General features: G+C 31.6%; 1 protein-coding gene and 1 pseudogene across 1 annotated transcript in view; one reads left to right on the top strand and one right to left on the bottom strand.

Annotated features, from left to right (window-relative positions):
- The window catches only part of Dip-C (dipeptidase C), a 32,037-nt gene extending 18,022 nt beyond the window's left edge, over positions 1 to 14,015 (bottom strand). Inside the window, exons 1-4 of the mRNA XM_066403832.1 lie at positions 14,004 to 14,015; positions 13,366 to 13,591; positions 13,057 to 13,301; positions 5,633 to 5,811 (exon numbers count right to left, since the gene is read on the bottom strand). Coding sequence (XP_066259929.1) covers positions 5,633 to 5,811; positions 13,057 to 13,301; positions 13,366 to 13,565 — 624 coding nt within the window. The 5' untranslated portion in view covers positions 13,566 to 13,591; positions 14,004 to 14,015. The remainder of the gene's footprint in view (positions 1 to 5,632; positions 5,812 to 13,056; positions 13,302 to 13,365; positions 13,592 to 14,003) is intronic.
- On the top strand, positions 3,766 to 5,267 carry LOC136417901 (tigger transposable element-derived protein 4-like; annotated as a pseudogene).
- Positions 14,016 to 18,840: the final 4,825 nt, after the last annotated feature.

Genomic DNA, 18,840 nt, shown 5'->3' with positions numbered 1-18,840 from the left:
TTCCGGGCAACTAAAGAGGTCCAAATTATGGTGAACTTTTACCAATAGAAGAAAGATGACAGAGTCGAGGTCCCACAAAAGCGGCATCTCTAAAACGTAACCAATGTTGCCAACAGTTCGGAAGGAGCTGTGTCATGACAATGCCGAAGGGTTGAGTAATGCCACAATATAAATAAATGTTTTATAATCTTAAAAATTATTTTTTACTTACCAAATTTGACTGTGTAACTCAAGCCTTCACATGAGGTTTCAAAAAGGCATCTAAAGAGGCGTTGTTTAAACCATACAACTTTTAGCACATACATATGTATATATCTTCAGCAGAAGCACCACTTTTTGTACTTCCACTTATTTTTTTAGCTATTAGGCGTAGGAGCTCCGTAAATTTTTAAATTTATTATTTATATGAGCGGCTGTGAAATTTGGCAAATTTAATGTTTTTGCGATTTTACTGCTTGCTGCAGTACGAGCTCCCCTTTTTTTATATCCCTCATTTATAAAGTCCCATCAGAAAGGTTCATTTCTACAATATTCCAAAAATTTTTAAGTTCCGGAGTCACTTATGCGTAACCCAACATGTTGATTACCACTCTACGAATGATTCGGGCAAAAAATATCTAATACCTTTGATATCCAAATTCACGATCGATTCGTTTCGATTCTTCTTTCACGAATATGCTATGAACACGAGGCACACCCCAGAAAGCGTGATTCACTATCGTAGTTCACTACCCATGTCAACGAAGCTTTAAATTAAAATTAAATCTTAAAGTGATCGATCTTACAAACATTAAATAATGGTGTTAATAGTCAGTCGATAGAAAAAATAATTATATTATCGAGTTTAAATAATTTTCCAAACGTCCAGTAGACGCAAAAACTTCATACAACCCTATCACTGTAATATTCCTGAATATATGGTAGTGTAAAATATTTTATTAAAACCCTCAAAGATTTTTCAAAATTGTTTTAGAAAACGTATTTTTGTAAATCAACTTTGAAGCCCTTTTGTGTGAAAACAAAACATTTTCCCATATAGGGCAACTGAGTTAAATAGGCCTATTTTTATCCAAGAAATTTAAGGTATCATTTTGTCAATATTGTTTGGGACACACAACATTACAGGTATTTCCGATATTTTAAAACTCGTATGATATAAACTGCTATTTTCACAAATTCATTTTTACTTCACAGCAATCAGATTACATTATAATCACCAATTGTAAACACATTTTAATCTATAATAAAATTACGCAACTCAGGGCTAAGTGTGAAGATCAGTAGGGAAGATTTATAAGGATTTCAAGTGGCATTAAATGTATAAAATGGCAATACATTTGTTACACATACAGTGGAACTTCCCTAACTCGAATTATTCTCTAAATAGAATTTTGAAAATAGAAAATTTGGTTTTTAGAATCTCACTATGTTGTGACCTCTGTAAGTCGAATTTTCATAACTTGAATATTTCTTAAAAACAAGAAATTTAAATGACACATTTTTAGAGTGCGTTTTTAAGTAAGTTACCGTTCAAAAAAGAAAATCCGTTTCAAATTCTTCGTGCCTCTCAGAGCATAAAAAAGACGATCTAGACTGTGTATCCAACAAAACGTTAACTTATTTGAAAACTTACTCTAAAAATGTGACATTTGAATTTCTTGTTGTTTTTTTTATTATTGTTTAATAGTTTTGATATGGTTAAAAATTATCATTTTAAGCATCATTTGTATTTATCATGCAATGTAATGTTCAAATTAATTTTGTTTAAAAATGGAGCGTTCTATCAATGTGAACCAAGAGTACCTTTTTTTCTGGACACATATGTGGTTTCATAATTTTGCACCAGCAGCTAAAAAACCGAGCACATAAAAAAATGTAGCATTTTTGAACTCCGATGCCCCCCGTGCGGCACGCCGCTGACGAAATATTTTCCATTCAGCCACATCAATCAATTAAGATTTAAAAGGTATAAAATCATACCGTTTTGGAAATATGTCAAAATAACCATCATCAAAGTTATGTCCTTAAAGAGCCATAGATCGTTAAAAAAGCCTTATTCGATATATCTTTATATAAAGTTTTGGTGTTATATTTGGACGTAATTTACGCTGTTTAAGTATGGTGCCTTAATTTCCGGACACCCTGTATTTGGTCTTTGAGAACGAAGTTAACTTTGATGTTAATTTTATTTGTAAAGTGAGAAATATAATAGTAACCAGCTTTTTGCAATAAATTTCTTACTCTTAATATTATGAGTTATAAAAGAGAACAAGCATGTCTTCAGCGGCTTTTGGATGAAGTCTTTACAGGCGCAGAAAACGCCGCTGTGGATAGTAATTTCAGTTTAGAGGATGACGACCTAGAAGTGCAAGATGAGGACTCAAATAGTGAATAGGACATATCAGATGGAGATACAAAGGAGTTATACTTTTGTGCGGCAGATGTTAGACTTCGTAAGCCTTGTTTTGTAGCTAAGGATGGAACTAGATGGAATAAACATTTGGCTTATAAGCCAAATGTAGGGACCCGTCCGATAAATATTGTGACGCAATTATCTGGACCAAAAAGCGATGCTAGGGAAAAGAAAACACCACGGGAAATTTGGAGTTTATTTATATCAGATGACATGCTGGAGAAAAATGTCTTCTACACCAATTTATATATACGATCGAAATAATATTCTGTAGAAAATAGGACAGCATAACTTACTGATATTGAAGAACTCAAAGCTTTACTTGGGTTATTGTATATCGCCGGAGTAATGAAAAGCCATCATGTAAATACAGAGGACCTATTTAGATCTAACGGTTTAGGACTAGAAATTTTTAGGTTAACAATGTCTCTACAAAGGTTTTAATTTTTTCTGAGGAATAGTCGTTTTGACGATAAAAGCACAAGAACAAAGAGACAAAAAATAGGTATATTAGCTCCGATTCGAGAATATTTTGATAAATTTAACGACAATTTGTCAAAATATTTTTCTCTTTCACAATATACAACTGTCGATAAAGTATTGCTAGTTTTTAGAAGACGATGTGGTTTTAGAATCTACATTTCATCTAAACCGAATAAATACGGTATAAAAGTATATTCCTTGGCAGATGAGAAAGTGTTTTACACTGCCAATATGGAAGTGTACATGGGGCAGCAACCACCTAAACCATATAAAGTTGGTACATCGAATATATCTTTAGTGCCAAAACTATGCAAACCGATTTGAGGTTCAAAACGAAATCACAATGGACAACTTTTTCACGACTATTAACTTGGCTCATAAATTACTAAGAGAACATAAGTTGACAATTATAGATATAATGAGGAAAAATAAACCTCAAATTCCAGCAGAAATGAAAATAGATAGACATGAAAAGTCAATAATATTTGCATATCAAGAAACTTGTATTTTAGTATCATTCATTCTCCGAAAGAAGAAGAATGTTTTTGTTCTCTCTACAATGCATTATGATGATACTATCGACAAGGTTACTGGTAAACCCAAGATGATTATAGACCATTATCAATCCAAAGGTGGTCTAGATATGGTTGACGAATTGTGCACGTCTTACAACTACCCCAGAATTACCAATCGATGACCAATGATGTTATTTTATGGCACACTGAATGTAGCCGGTATCAATGCAAATGTCACCTATGAATCTAACAACGTAGAGAAAAGATTACTTACAAGAATATTTCTAGAAAATCTTGGATATGCATTAATAGAGAATCACATAAAGAAAAAAACTAAATAGTGGAATTCTAAAAATGTTAAGACTGCAAATCGAAGAAATCTACAACATATCTGAAAGTAGCAATCAAATAAATATGTACGGTAGATGTTGTTACTGTTTAAGTAAAAGAAACAGGAAAACAAAATACAATTGTTTTAGATATAGAAAATTCGTGTATCTTGAGCATTTGACTGCTATCTGTGAAAGATGTGTCAAATTTATTAGTAAATTAGAACAGTAAATTTTTGAATTTTTATCTCAAAAATTTATGTGTTGTACTGATTATTTTTTGAAAATATGTTTTGAGATTAAAATTTTTCATTTCTTTAGTTTGATAAAAGTTCCTAATTTTTTGTAACTTAGTTTGCTTTATTTTATGGGTTTATTTGTTTTTTTATGAGGATATTTTTGTATGGAATATTCTGTTAAAATTTTACTGAAATATATAATACTATTAACCATAAATACATATAGATATAGTTACGAGAACAAATATGTATTTTAATATAATGTTTTTTAAGTAGTTTAGAACCTTTATATCAGTTGGTCTGTAAAACCAAAGTTAGCTTGTGTGAATCAAAAATACATGTTTTCTCTGAAAGGTTAATGCAGATGAAACGGACGTCTTTTTTAAGTGTTTACCCAATAAAACATTAGCGTTTAAAGGCATAAAATCACTTGATGTGGATTGTCAATACAACAAAAAAGCTTGGATGACCAGTGAAATTTATGAGAAGTGGCTCAAAAAACTAGATAAAATGTTTGTTGCCCAAAATAGGAAAGTTCTACTGTTTGTTGACAATTGTCCTACACACCCTAAAAATGTAGAAGCAATACTAAAAAATATTAAATTAGAATATTCTCTTCCAAGTCTGACCTCTATTTTACAGCTAATGGACCAGGAAATTATAAAAACTCTTAAGCAGAACTACAGAAAACGAATCATAATTAGAATTTTTGCTGGTATGAAAGAACCAATTCCTACAACTGTATCGCTACTTGACGCAATAGAGATCTAAACAAAACATGGAATCTCGATATAAAACAGCAAACAATCAGAAATTGTCTCAGGAAAGCAGGATTTGTTAAAGATCAATTAGTGCAGGATACTACTGATGACTAGAATGAAGATAACCTTCTACTGTCTGAATTAAAACAGATTTGGACATCATATAGAACTGCAATGAACGGCGACGATGTTTCATTTGAAGATTACCTTAATATTAATGATGGTCTGCAAACAATGGGATTCCCGACAGACCAAGACATTTTAGAAAGCGTTACAGAAAGTAAGTTAAAGTAAAATCTAACAACATGGAAAACAACAAAACAATTTTTTTATTGTTTTAGACTCGGAGGGGAATGATGATAATAACGAGGTTAATGAATGATGATAGGGACGTGGTTGAAACTATTGCCATACCCACATTTAACCAGGAGTATTTGGCTATCCAAACCTTACGAAAATTTGCTTTGGTCGGAGAAAATATTCCAAGTGCAATAAATGACTCGTTAAATATAGTAAAAGATTTATAGATAAAAAAAATTACTGATTTTTTAAATTAAGAATTTATATATATTTTTTATATATCTTATATATCTACGCTAGATAACTGTTTTTTTGCAATAAAATATGTATGAACTTATGAACATACATAATTGAGCGCATTTTTCTGTAACTCAAAGTTAATTTCCTGAACCGTGGAGATTCGAGTGAGAGAAGTTCCACTGTATAACCCTAAATTTATTTATTCAATTAGGATTTACTTAGTTTAATCCCTCCTATCAGAGATAAAATCGTGTCTATATTTTATAACAAGCTTCAATAGCTAGGATAAAGGATGAAGGATTCCAGCAACTATGAAATAATAACAAGCATATTAAAGTCAATAGGTACTTACTTGTCTGTGAGCATAACTAGAAACTGCAACAACATATCGGATGACTCTAATTTCATGTTCAGTCTTATAGACTCTCAAATTGGCTATTATGGGAAAAAGTATAGTGTCATCAACAGTAAACTTATCTATTCCTTCAAAAGTTGCTGGTTTTGCTGTTAAACCACTATCAGAATTAAGACCTTAAAAAAACAAAAAAAATAATTTATTCAGCATTGAATGTTGAATATGTCATGATGTATACTGCGTATCTATACAGACTGGTCCGTTAGAAACAGCACAAATTAATCAAAAATGGAAAAAATTACTAATAGAAAAAATATGGAGTTTTTCTAGTATCTTAAACTCAATAAGGGGCAATCCATCTAATATATTTTCAAGATAGCGACACTGCTAGTTACACTGGAAGTAGATGTCAAGATTGCTTAATTTAAATGAAACACTCTGGAGGTTTTGGATTTTCCCCAAAATTTTAAGATGATTTCATGTTACATTACCTATTTCATTAGCCAAGTGTTTTCGACACAATTTTCTAGATAGTATAGGGTGGCCAGAAATAAAGCCGCATAATTTTATCAGCATATCCAATGGACAAAAATGAAGTAAAAAAGTTTAAATACGGGATATCAAAGTTTTATTTTTTTTCCTTTATAACTCCTAAAGGTTATGAGTTATTTAGCTCAAACTTTGAAAGTAGTTAGTAGGAATATTAGAGCTTACATTTTGAGACATGCCAACTATTTGCAAAAATCTACACGATGATATTTTTTTTATCACCCTTCAAAAAAATTCCCTCTGAATTCTTACAAACGATTGGCATAGATAAAGAAGTAAAGATAGGCAAAGTAAGCAAAGATTTATTAGAACTCTTTTTTCCTTAAATCATACATAGATTTGCCATTTTCAATAATGACCTACTATTACCCCTACTAAACTCCCGTATGATTAGTATTATCCTGTATATTATTATATTTATAAAAAAACTGTTTATACAATCCTTGTTCAAAATTTTTAATAAAAGTATGTTCCTAAAAAAAATATTCTGTCGAGTAGCGAAGCCAAGGATCATTTCTTAAATTTAAATTTATAAAACATTTGATTTACCTTATGGATTTTTAGTTGATGTTATAAGAAAATATTTTTGCTATATCGTTGCAAAACTATATACAGCATCTATGGTAGAGCGATAAAAAGTTTTCAATAGGAGATAGATAGGGTAATTTTGAATCTTTGATGAACAATTTGATTGATGAACAATTGAATGAACAAATTTATCCTTATACAAAATCTCATCGTTTTGAAACATCCGCCAAAGTAGGAGAGTAGAAAGAGAAGAGTAGAGGCGGTAAATAAATGGATTAAAACTGGAGGGTCTCATTTTAAAAATTAAATTAATTAATAGTAATATTGTTTAAATTAGAATTAGCTCTATAAATTTTAAAATGATTAACACTTCTTTAAATTTAATGTCGCTTATTTTCTTGTTGTGCTTAATATTTTCTTTCGTTTTTAATTTTGTGAACTATAATTTTGTCATAATGTCATATATCATTTAAAAGAATATACAATAGAGAAATTTTCAATACTATTTGAATTTTGTGTGAAATGGAAAAATAAATTGGATCCAAAATATTTTTACACATTAATTTTTGTTTTACTTTGTCATATTAAGAATATTTTAAACCATATTTCCAAAAACGGAAAGTATTTAATACTAAAAAAATGTATTTAATTTTATCAACTGAATTATTTCGTATAAAAATATAAGAAGCCCGATATTTATAAAGCCATGAGACTTTGAATAAGGATAAAAATGATCATGTATATAAATTCGAAATGACTCCATCTATCTCCTATTGAAATCTTTCTATCACTGTACCAAACACCTTGTATATTATATATATACATACATATATGTTTGCATAAAATGGGAAGGGTGTCGAAATTGAATGAAATTGTACATAATAAATTATGTTAGTGGTTGGTTGATTTAGCTAATTCTCTGGAAAATAATTGCACAACTGTGCAGAGTTAATGCAAAAGACAAAAAAGTTTCTAAATAAAACAAGAAATTCAGATTTTTAGGAAAAACCGATCAGTAATGGGCCACAAAAAAGTTTTGGAAGGTAAAAGTGTGTATAACCCTAGGAAAAAAATAACAAACTAAACAGTTAGCTATATTCCAAATGTCAGCTCAATATCTCACGAACTCAGAGGGCTATAAAAAATATTAAAACTTTAACACCTTGCATCTTAAAAACGACCATTGGTGAACCTATGTTTATATGTTGGAATAATGGTTCATAAATGGCACTATCGATCTATTATATTGATGTATGAAATATGACCGTTTTCGTCGCTTCGAGTGCCGTATCTCCGGAATGATTTAAAATAAAGTAAAAATCATGCCACTTCTCTGCCTTATCTTTCCAAGATCTACCTGATGCATCATTTTGCAATTTAGCGATGTCAATCCTTTTTTAATTTTTGACATTTATCTAATATATTTAGATTCATCTTGTAAATTTCGGGATATCTAGGAATCTAAAAAAATTTTTGCTCTAACTTAATATGTTTCAAAATTATGGCACTTGAAACAGCAAAAACTGTCATATTTTAAACGTTATTTTAATATATCAAAAACAGTTAGAAATCGGGATAGGTCATGTAACACGAAATATTCTTAGAATTGGAAGAGAATCTAAAAAAGTAAGATATACATATTGTTTCATTTAAAAAAAGCAATCGCACATCCTGCCATTTTGAAAAAATGTTTTACGAGAATCACCTCCATAAACTTAGATACACCCTAAATTTTCCGATTTCTCCTATTTATTGTTTTTTAACAATTCAACGATGTAGTTATTGAACCATTACCAATTATGCTATCTATCAATTACTTGAGTATTAATTACTTAATTGGTACTGAAATAATTGATAGATAGCATATTTATAATTTTTTTATGGATACATTGCGAAATAACCGTTAATAACAATATTTTGATTTGTCATACACCAATAACAAAGGATTTCAAACATAACTAAAAATTTAATAAAGACCAGTACAATTTTCATACCAAATGAGTTAAATAGCGATTACAAGTTGAAATTAGATTTAAAAGAATAATTAGGCAACGGTGGCATACAATAAAATCGTTCACTAAATAAAATAACGGCAACGGCGGCTATTTTACAACACAATTTAACAAAAAATGTAAAAAAAACAATATTTTAATCCTCTAGTTCCAACCGACAACCAATTTGCATTGCCGTTGATCAATTCAATGATTGCAATGTCAGTCTAAGCAACTAAAGTTAGTTGGGGTTATCAAACTTTCTGCTTTTGAATACCATACCGATTTGTGACACAAAATGGCGGTCGTTATTTTTACTTTCATTATTGAGTGACTTTAGTATATAGCGGAAAGTGTTGAAAGAATCAACAAAGTTGACATGTCAAATTATATGTCAAACCAAAGAATAATACCCTTACACCATCTTGTTGAATTATAAACAACTAAAATATAATATGTAAAACTTGTTGATTTGATATGGGTTAATAAAAATATTTAATATCCATCGTTATGAAGAGTTTTTTTTATTTAAAATTTTAGAAAATATAACCTGAACTAACTTAATTTTTAGTGAAATACTATTACGCGCGGCTGTACACAAGGTTGCGTTATACAAGGTTATTCACCCAAACCGTTCATTAGAAGTTTACTAGGATCTAAAAGTGATACGAATTTGAAAATTTGGACTTAAGTTAAGTTCGACATATACTATTTTTTTAAATATTTTCAACTTGCTGTCACTTTCGGTTTAACCGGAAATAGCTGTAACTTGCTTATTTCAAATGGAACCCCCAGTATATTATTTTATTTTTAGATTTTACATAATATTTTAGGTACACTTTCTGTATAATATTCTATACTTAGTTCTTACCGTTTTTGAGATATGTATTTGACCTTGAATTAAAAACGTGCCTCTGTAATGACCAATTTTAAAATTGCATATCTCCGCAGTTATTAAAGACATAATTTCCATATTTTGCAGAATGTCAATACATAGTCTTAGGTTCACACTTTTACTAGTTATATGGCTTAGAATTATACAGGGTGTCCAAAATTCAGCTCCTAACATTTACATTTTTGAAGTTGCAAAAGTTGGTTTTATTAAATGGGACACCCTATAACTTTAAGCAGTATCAAGCAAAAAATGTAATTCTCTATCGAACTGTATTAGGGTTACCTATACCTATTCCAAACCTTTTTCGAAATAATTAAGTTTATGTGAAACTAATAGTAGATATTCATTTTGGTAAATTTTTATTCTTCGCGTAGTTGGCCGTGGAAAAAAAATAATGACAATTATTACTTGCATTGTACGTTTTTGTTTTTCGATGGCCGTTAGTAGCAAAATTAAAGTGAAATTCTGACTCAAAATTGAGAATATAAGCGTTTGTGTTGCAACGCAGCAAAAAGCAAGTTGAAAATATTTTTTAAAAATAGTATAATTCGAACTTAATTTAACTCCAAATTTTCAAATTCGTATCACTTTTAGATCTTAGTAAATTTCTAATGAACGGTTTGGGTGAATAACCCTGTATACAGTGTTTTACGGTTAGTGAACGTTCTCGGAAACAGTCAGTTTCAAATTCATGTAACTGGAAAAAGAATTGCAGTTATAGAAAACAAATTTATTGCATGAATTTTTTTTGAACAAGCTAATGATTAATTAGCAATTTAGAACTGAATTTTATTGGTTTCTTTTAATCAACTGTGTTACTATTATCTTCATAGACTACTAAATATGAAAATTGAAAAGAACTTTTACCTCAATATTTTGCGGTCACTCGAAATTCAAAAGAAGTTTGTATGTCAACATGTCAGTTTTGCTTTCCTTCTCCACGTCGTCCAGGAGATACACGGATTTATTATGGAAAGCACTAAATTGGAAAAATCTTAAAATTTAGGTGAGAACGAAAAATCTATAGAAACAACACATTTAAAATATTTTTAGAATGGCGGCAGGTTCAATTAGACCAGAGGTAATGTCAATTTTCTCGTTTTAATAGGGACAATAATTCGAATTTTTGAATTTGCCACAAAATTTTAGAATATTTCATACAACATAACCTATTCCGATCCTCAGTTGTCTTCAAAGTGTTGACATTTAAAATATGGTAATTTAGCACCTTCCGTGGTTGTAACTAACGAACAGTTAAAGTTAGAGCAAAATTGGTTTCACATTCTTACATGAACTTTCCAATGTAAATCTAAATATTGAGATTCACAAATATAGAAAATATAGGCAAAAATTAACATAAAACGTTAAAATAAAGATGTAAAGTCCATTGCGCTTGAACTTTAATCAGGCGGAAGTTACAGCCGTGGAAAGTGTATAAAGTATAATATTTCAAAAGGCATTATTATGAAAACAGTCGAAAATCACAGGATATGGTATTTGACATATTCATAGAACTTGAAAGTGAATCCAAAAATTCAATAATATGTAGGGCATTCTATTTAAAATAAGTCAGTTGACAGCTGCTTCAGGTATATCCGAAAATGTCGCCTTCTTGAAAATACTTTCGGCGCGTTGCTACCATCGACTTTCATATCATTCTAAATTTACAGATCTTTCCAATTGATAGGTTTTCCAAAATTGATTGATGCAGTTCCTAAAGGACCACTCTGTATAGCATGTTGGTTTTTTGGTAGCTGTAGGTATGTATATTCATTTATTTTTTGTTATTTAAAAAACGTTTGAATTATATCTAAAACTGTTTTGCTATACATGTTTAAGACACCCCCATATTTTCGCTGCTTGAAGGTATACAGATTTGAATTTTTGCTGTCATACAAGTTGATGGGTTACATTTTTTAAGATATTCAACTGACATCTGAATTGTGAACTCGGTCTACTACAAATTCAAGAACAGATTAATTCTCGATATTTTGCTTCACGTTAAAGATACCGAAAAAAATTATTAGAAAAATTGTTCAAAATATTATTTTAACCCCATATACCAAATTTCATGACAAAATTCGCTTTTATAATTTTTTCACTGTTTTGATCTTACATAAAATTATCACATATTTATTTTTTAGTTTAATAATAAGAGTATATATAAAAAGTAATAAAATAGAACAGAACGATACCATAATAACAAGAACTAAATCTGTATTTCACAATGATCAACGTCGATGAGGACGATTATAGCCGCTGTATTGGCTTTACCGTTGCCATACCAAATGGGAGGTAATTTGTAAATAGCGATAATGAAAACAGCACGAAGATCTTTTATACCTCGTGATACAACATTAAACATGTATCTACATAGAATTGATGCAGAGAAGCTGATGATCTTAACCGTTTTGTCGACACACTTATTGATAGGAACTTATTAATGACGTCGATAGGTCGTCATGTCATCATACGTTAAAAAAAAGATGGTAATAGTCATTTTGCCCGTGTACGTTGTAACAGCATAGGCTTATGAGATTGATTGAGTCAATTGTATTTTTGAAAGCTAACGTGAAAATGCATCTTATCAAATAGAACACAAAGTAAATTATTTCCTATTTCAAAAAGTCTTTTTTCAAGTTTCACACCAATACCAAAAACCTCATAATTATTTATCAAAATGGAAGACGTCATCTTAACAATAGTTTGAATTTTGAATCTTAAGTTTTTCTACAATGTTAAGGTTTTTGGATCTTAACATATTTTGAAGAGAACTTATGACTCGAAACTTTGAAAATAATTTTTGACATTGATTTTTACACACTAGTTTTTCTAGATATCTTTCATTAAAGATATGCTCAGATCTGTGAGAGGCATAATTAGCCTCCCAAAAAAATTAGTAATATCTTAGCATCACCTTAAAGAAGAACTCGTATATAAACCATCTTTATAGCTTAATGCAGGATTTACAAAAAACTTGGCAATATTATATACTATATGTTAAATGCTTATACTACCTAAGCTTCTTGGACAAAAAAAGGGCCATTTTAAAGATATTTTTATTAAGAGGTTTACTATTAAAAAATGGCTCATCTGAATGTTTTCAAACTCAGTAGATGAATTAAGCCATAATAAAACCCTCAAAATGAAGCGTAAAATTTTATAGTTAGAGCTGCCATTAACATCTTACAGAAAAGGAACTGCAGTAGGATAGGTGTATTTCATATTTCTTTTACTTTATCGAAGGGATTTTGAAAATAACAAGAAATGCAAGAGATCATTAAAAAGATGACAAGAAATATCAGAAATCAACTTCATCAACATATATTTCCCGATAATCATTCTTGGCAGGAGATCTCTGTACTGGACAAATTTTAGAAATCATTGATGACTATTAAGAAATCTATATCCTTAGTAAACACTGTGCAAATTCTAGAAAGATAAAACCTTGTTTTTACCTTTTAAAGTTAAAATTTTTCTGCCTAATCTTTCCAATACACCTTTAAGCTCATCCACATAATAGACATGTGGAATGCCATATTTGCTTGAAAAATCATTTTTCTGCAGAAGAGGCCCCATCCAAACTGCATATTCCTCTGGGAGCCTTGGAATAAAGAGATAACTATCTCCTGTTTTCACATCTAATGCACCATAACAGCCTGCATCAGTTACACCAAAGGCCCACATAAAATAGGACTCTTGACTGTAAAAGTAAAATAAGAAAATATTTATATATTAATTAAAAATCAGCCAAATTAGAAACTTACCGGAAAGTATTATATGTGATATCTGTATCATAAAAGGGTACTTCATCTCCTCCTTGTAAAAGTACAATAGAATCTAAAGCTTTTTCCTTTAAGGCTTCTACAAGCCTTCTACGATTTAGTGCAAACAAATCCACAGGCACAGGCAAAGTGTGGGCCCCCATAGAGAGGGATTTTTTTTCAGGAGTATTTTTATCAGACATGGTTGTAGCTCTGATTCTCTTACTACCTATAAATGAAAATCATTTGCAATGAATTTCTCATAAATAATAATCTGTAATGGCAAGGATGGTAGATTTGTTAAACCTCCCAAGATAAGATAATGATAACAACTAAAAACAAGATGATTTTCATACACCACATTAACCAATGTTTGTTAATATAGACCATTGGAATCGGACGGATGGTTGGTTAACCGTCAAGATTGGGGACGTACTAAATTCAACATTTGTGAAGCAAATTTACTACAGTCGCAAATGTAATTTTCGATTTCCGACACGTATATTTTAGGTATATAAAGGGTGAAATATTACCAAAAAATTCGATTTTGAATTTGTGCTTACTGTTTCTTCTACTTTAAAATTAAAAAAATATATTGTGGTATGATTAAACGTAAAGAAAAACATAAGCAAATATCTAACCTCACTTAAATTACCTTATTTCAACGGTAAAATTCACGACACGAAAATTTATATAAATATACTTGATCTGTATACAAGGTGTTTCAAAACTGCACGGCACTATTTCAGGTACGTATTCTCTAGTGCAAAATAAAGAAAAAAGTTCATATGAACATGGATCCTATCTCGATCAGTGGCGGAGTTACAGGGTATCAATGTGTAAAAAAATATTAGTTTTTTTTTACTGTGCTTGACCTACTGCAAATAGAGCTTTTAAATTTTATAAGCGTACTAGGTAATGGGTGCTGTTTAAAGCAAGACTAAATTACCTTCAACTACTATACAGGGTATTGCATTTTCTGAGGTCTTGTTCCAAAAAATCCTTTAGAAAAATTTGCTAGTACGCCAGTGACGTATTCTAATATTTTTCCTTAATTCTCCAATCTATTATCTAAATTTTATCTCTCTTGAGTTTTGGTCAAATTCTGTTCAGTTTCCTCATAAATTAATTATTTATTTAATTCAGTCACATATTCAGACGTTGTCCTGAGGCTATATGAAGTGCCCAAGATGCATGGATTCGTCGTAATCAATGCTGCATTCAAAACAATGGATGTCACTTTGAACAGTTCCTTTAAATTCTGCTTCGTTTTAAATTTATACTTTAAAATTACAATTTTGTGTATCAGTCTTTTTAATAAAAAATATCAAAATATTACAGACTTCCTGACGTCTGAAAATATAACTTAATTCAATAAATAATTAATTTATGAGGAAACTGAACAGAATTCGATCAAAACTCAAGAGAGATACAATTTAGGTAATAGATTGGAAAATTAAAGAAAAATATTAGAATACATCAGTGGTGTACTAGCAAGTTTTTCTAAAGGATTTTAAGAAGCAAAACCTTAAAAAATGCAATACCCTGTATAGTAGTTGAAGGCAATTTAGTATCGTGTTAAGCAGCAGCCATTACCTAGTACGCGTATAAAATTTAAAGGCTCTATCTGCAATAAGTCAAGCGCAATAAAAAAAAAACTTAATATTTTCTTATACTTTGATTCCCTGTAACTCCGCCACTGGTAGAGATAGCACCCATGTTTATATGAACTTTTTTTATATGTTACACTTGAGAATACGTACCTGAAATAGTGACGTGCAGTTTTCAAACACACTATATAAAAAAATAAGTTGGTATCAATATCTTAGCGTAGAGTGAGTGACACTAACAAAAAACCATATTAAACTTTTTTAATCAAATCAGCAATTTTTGACCAATTTAAAATTTTTTCGTACAATTAGAAACAATTTGGCAAAAATGACCTGTTTCGTGTTTAACCAATTTTACTACAGCTCTCACCGTTTCGGAGGTAACAGTAGTGGTCACACCTAAGTAACACTGTAGAGCAATTTCACAGTTATCAAAAGTTGGCTTGACAACACTACTTAAAGAAGTAAGAATGTACCCTTATCTTACTTCTATTAAGTTGTTCGAAAAGTTTGTTTCAATTTTTTTAAAATAAACCTGTAGCGAAATGGCAAAGGGAGCTACTTGCATTTTACTAAATTTTACATTAGAAACAGTATAAAGTTTCTGTCGGGTATGGTTGCTACTCAACCTCTCCAAGAACTGATGCAACTTAGTGGTATCTGTTTCCGCGGCTGGTTCTAGGTTTTGTGTATCACCGAAGGACCACTTTCGTTTGTGTCAGACCGAGAGAAACTGAATTGATGCACTTGCTTGCTGTGATTTGCTTTATTAAATGTATTTCTTTGATAATTAGTAAGTAGTGTTTGCAAGAGTGGAACTTAGTTTCATTTTATGTTGACAGTTCTTGATGACAACTTGATAAAGACTGCTCTTTGTTGAGTTCCTAATGAAAAACTTCTCGTAGTTCCTTTATTCCCATTGGTTCGCCTTCATCCCTCTGGAGGGGGTGGAACCGTCTCAGTCGACAAAGGAGGATGGAAAGACGATACCTCAATTGACGGTCAATCCAATCTTTTCCTTGCCGCATTGTAGATGTAATAAAGTGCGCCTAATGAGTTTATAAGATTCACACAATCTGGGGACTGACCTTTGTCGACCTTTCATTATGTTATTCGAATTCCAATATTTTGCCAACTTTTCGGTGCCCCGAAGTACAACTATCCGTCCATACTCAGGAACACGGTTCGTAAAATAAAAGTTTTCGAGAAATTTAAAACAAATATATCCTTTATTTTATAATAACTGGATAAAATCCGAGAGAGTTTCGTCCTTACAAATAACTCGTAAATACACGTATATTAGTGAATATGCGTTCACACCCGGATTCAAAAAGTGACCGACTCCAAAGGTCTTGTGTGGAGGCGATCAAGACTTACTGCTCAGGCTCCCTTTTGGGGTGCACCAATGAAAACACTCGTAGGCAAATTCTCACATCCGAGGAATCTGTTTTCTTTCAATAATTTGGGAAAACCGAAATCTTAAAAAGTTTTCGCAATTAGTGTCTAGTTACAATAACCACTACAAGGGCCTGGTCAATATAATAGGCCTCCAAACGATTTGAGGGCCATGTGTGGAATCCACCTGTGGTTTCTCATAGTGGTACCTAGACGACCCTTGAGTTCAATTATTTACAGGCACTGATTATCAGTCAGTACCTATCCTGATACCAGACATCTGGTGAAACGAGTTTTCCACATGGCTCTGACACCAACACCAGATGATTCTTAAACTAGAGCTCAATTCCGGCCAATAATAGAGATAAAAGACCTCTAAGGAATCTAGATTGTGAATTATTCCGGGATAGTCGCCCAGGTTTATGATCAGCCTTCAGGCCTACTTTTTTGCTGAAATTAGGAGTTCCCAAAGTCTGAATTGGTTTCAGACAGTTTTATTTTATACGTATTGTTTTATTATATGAATTATTATTATTGCAATAGTATTTAATATTGTTAAAGTAATATAGAGAAACATAGAATAATGTATGTATTGGAGATTTATAATATATTTTAATGTATGTCGACCTTTCAATGATAGCCGCGTTAACTTAACGACACGAATATATTATATAAAACCTAGCACAAATTTAAAAAGCGCGAGCACGACTCCTCTTGAGTCTTCAATCCACGAGGAAGCCAGGAAAAAGAGAGCGATCCGCGTTCTCCCTAGCCTTAGGTATTAACATCAATGGTCGTAAATCATGGGCATACCATGTCTAGACAATACTTAAAGGCATCGGGACAACCCTCCGCATAGAGCCATTGCGTCCACATCTGGTACCCAGCTCTTGGCGAAAATCTTGTCAAGCGGAACCAGAATTGCACTTCCCATGCTAACAGCGCGTCGTGGAAAAAACCCAGGATACCGGGTAACACCAACTATAGGCGTACCTTAAGGGTAAATCGCCCTCGTGTCCCATTCCTTAATCCTAACTTATAGAATAATATTTAAAAACTATGTACAACTGAGCGGTCTGACAAGTGGATCCCACATTTATAATACATCGCTCATTTTACCGTAACATTATTTTAAAGTAGTCAGTTCATATTGACATTACAAAACAATGTACACCATGAGAAACGTTTCTTTATTTTAAATAATATTAAATTTAATTGAAAATTATAATACAGGGTGCGTCAAGTATTTAAGGACACCTACGTATGTGGCCACCACTGATAAGTAATAACTTTTTTTGGTTTATTTATTTTTAAATCAATAATGGGGGACAATAATTTAACTCAAGAAATGAAAAGACACGCTGTAATCGTTGCTGTACATGGAAATCGCAGCGATATGGAAATTTATAAGTTTTTGAAAGTGTTATGTACCCCGATGCAGGGAGATAGGTTTGACAACAAAAACGCGTTGGTTCTACTAGTCACTACTATAATCAACTATTCTGGTCGAGATTCTATTGGGAAGAGTTTCTGTTTTTACCCCCAAGCTGTATTTATGTATATATCTAATCAAATAGAGGGGTGATTACAAAACTAATTACTATGCAATGTCTATTGGAAAAACTCCGGACCTTGACTTAATTATTAGGTCGTGTAGTATGAAATGAGTAGATTCTCGAAATGCCACATTCAACTGCGAATAACTTCACTCTAAATCTATATTTGAACTTGACTTTTTTATGTGGACAAGGTACATTCTTCCTCTTTCGATCAGAGTTTAAAGTGTTAAAAATTATTGAAAACTTTTATTTTTATAAAAATTTTTGTGCAGCCATGCAAAATAGTGAAATTCGTGTGTTAATGAAATATGAGTTCCACCGTGGAACCACAACAGCTCAGACGGCTCGCAATATTAATGATGTGTTTGGTACTGAAGTCACTTCACAGCAAACAGTATCTCGTTGGTTCATGAAATTTCGTTCTGGCAATTTTGATCTGAACTAACCTGAACAAATGAACCACGTGGACGACCTGAAACTCAAGTGGATAACGATTATCTGAAAGCCGTGGTGGAAGCGAATCCACGTCAAAGTGCAAACGAATTATCGTTAATATTCAGTGTAACCAAAAAAACAATATTGACTCATTTGGCTGAAATTGGTAAGGTGAAAAAGTTGGACAAGTGGGTACCGCATGAGTTGAGCGACATACAGAAAGAACGACGTCTCGAAGCTTGTTCTTTGTTGTTCTTTGTTGTGCCGGTATAATAACGATCCATTTTTGAATCGGATTGTTACTTGTGATGAGAAATTGATCCTACAACAATGGACAATACCAGACGTTCATCGCAGTGGTTGGATCAAGATGAACCACCAAAACATTGTGCGAAAAAAAACTTCATCAAAAGAAACTTATGGTGTCCGTTTGGTGGTCCAACGCAGGTGTCATCCATCACAGCTTCATGAAACCTGGT

The sequence above is a fragment of the Euwallacea similis genome, chromosome 31, assembly GCF_039881205.1.
Source record: "Euwallacea similis isolate ESF13 chromosome 31, ESF131.1, whole genome shotgun sequence".
Lineage (NCBI taxonomy): Eukaryota > Metazoa > Arthropoda > Insecta > Coleoptera > Curculionidae > Euwallacea > Euwallacea similis.
The sequence above is the reverse complement of the archived record's forward strand: the minus strand, read 5'-3'. Positions and strand labels throughout refer to the sequence as shown.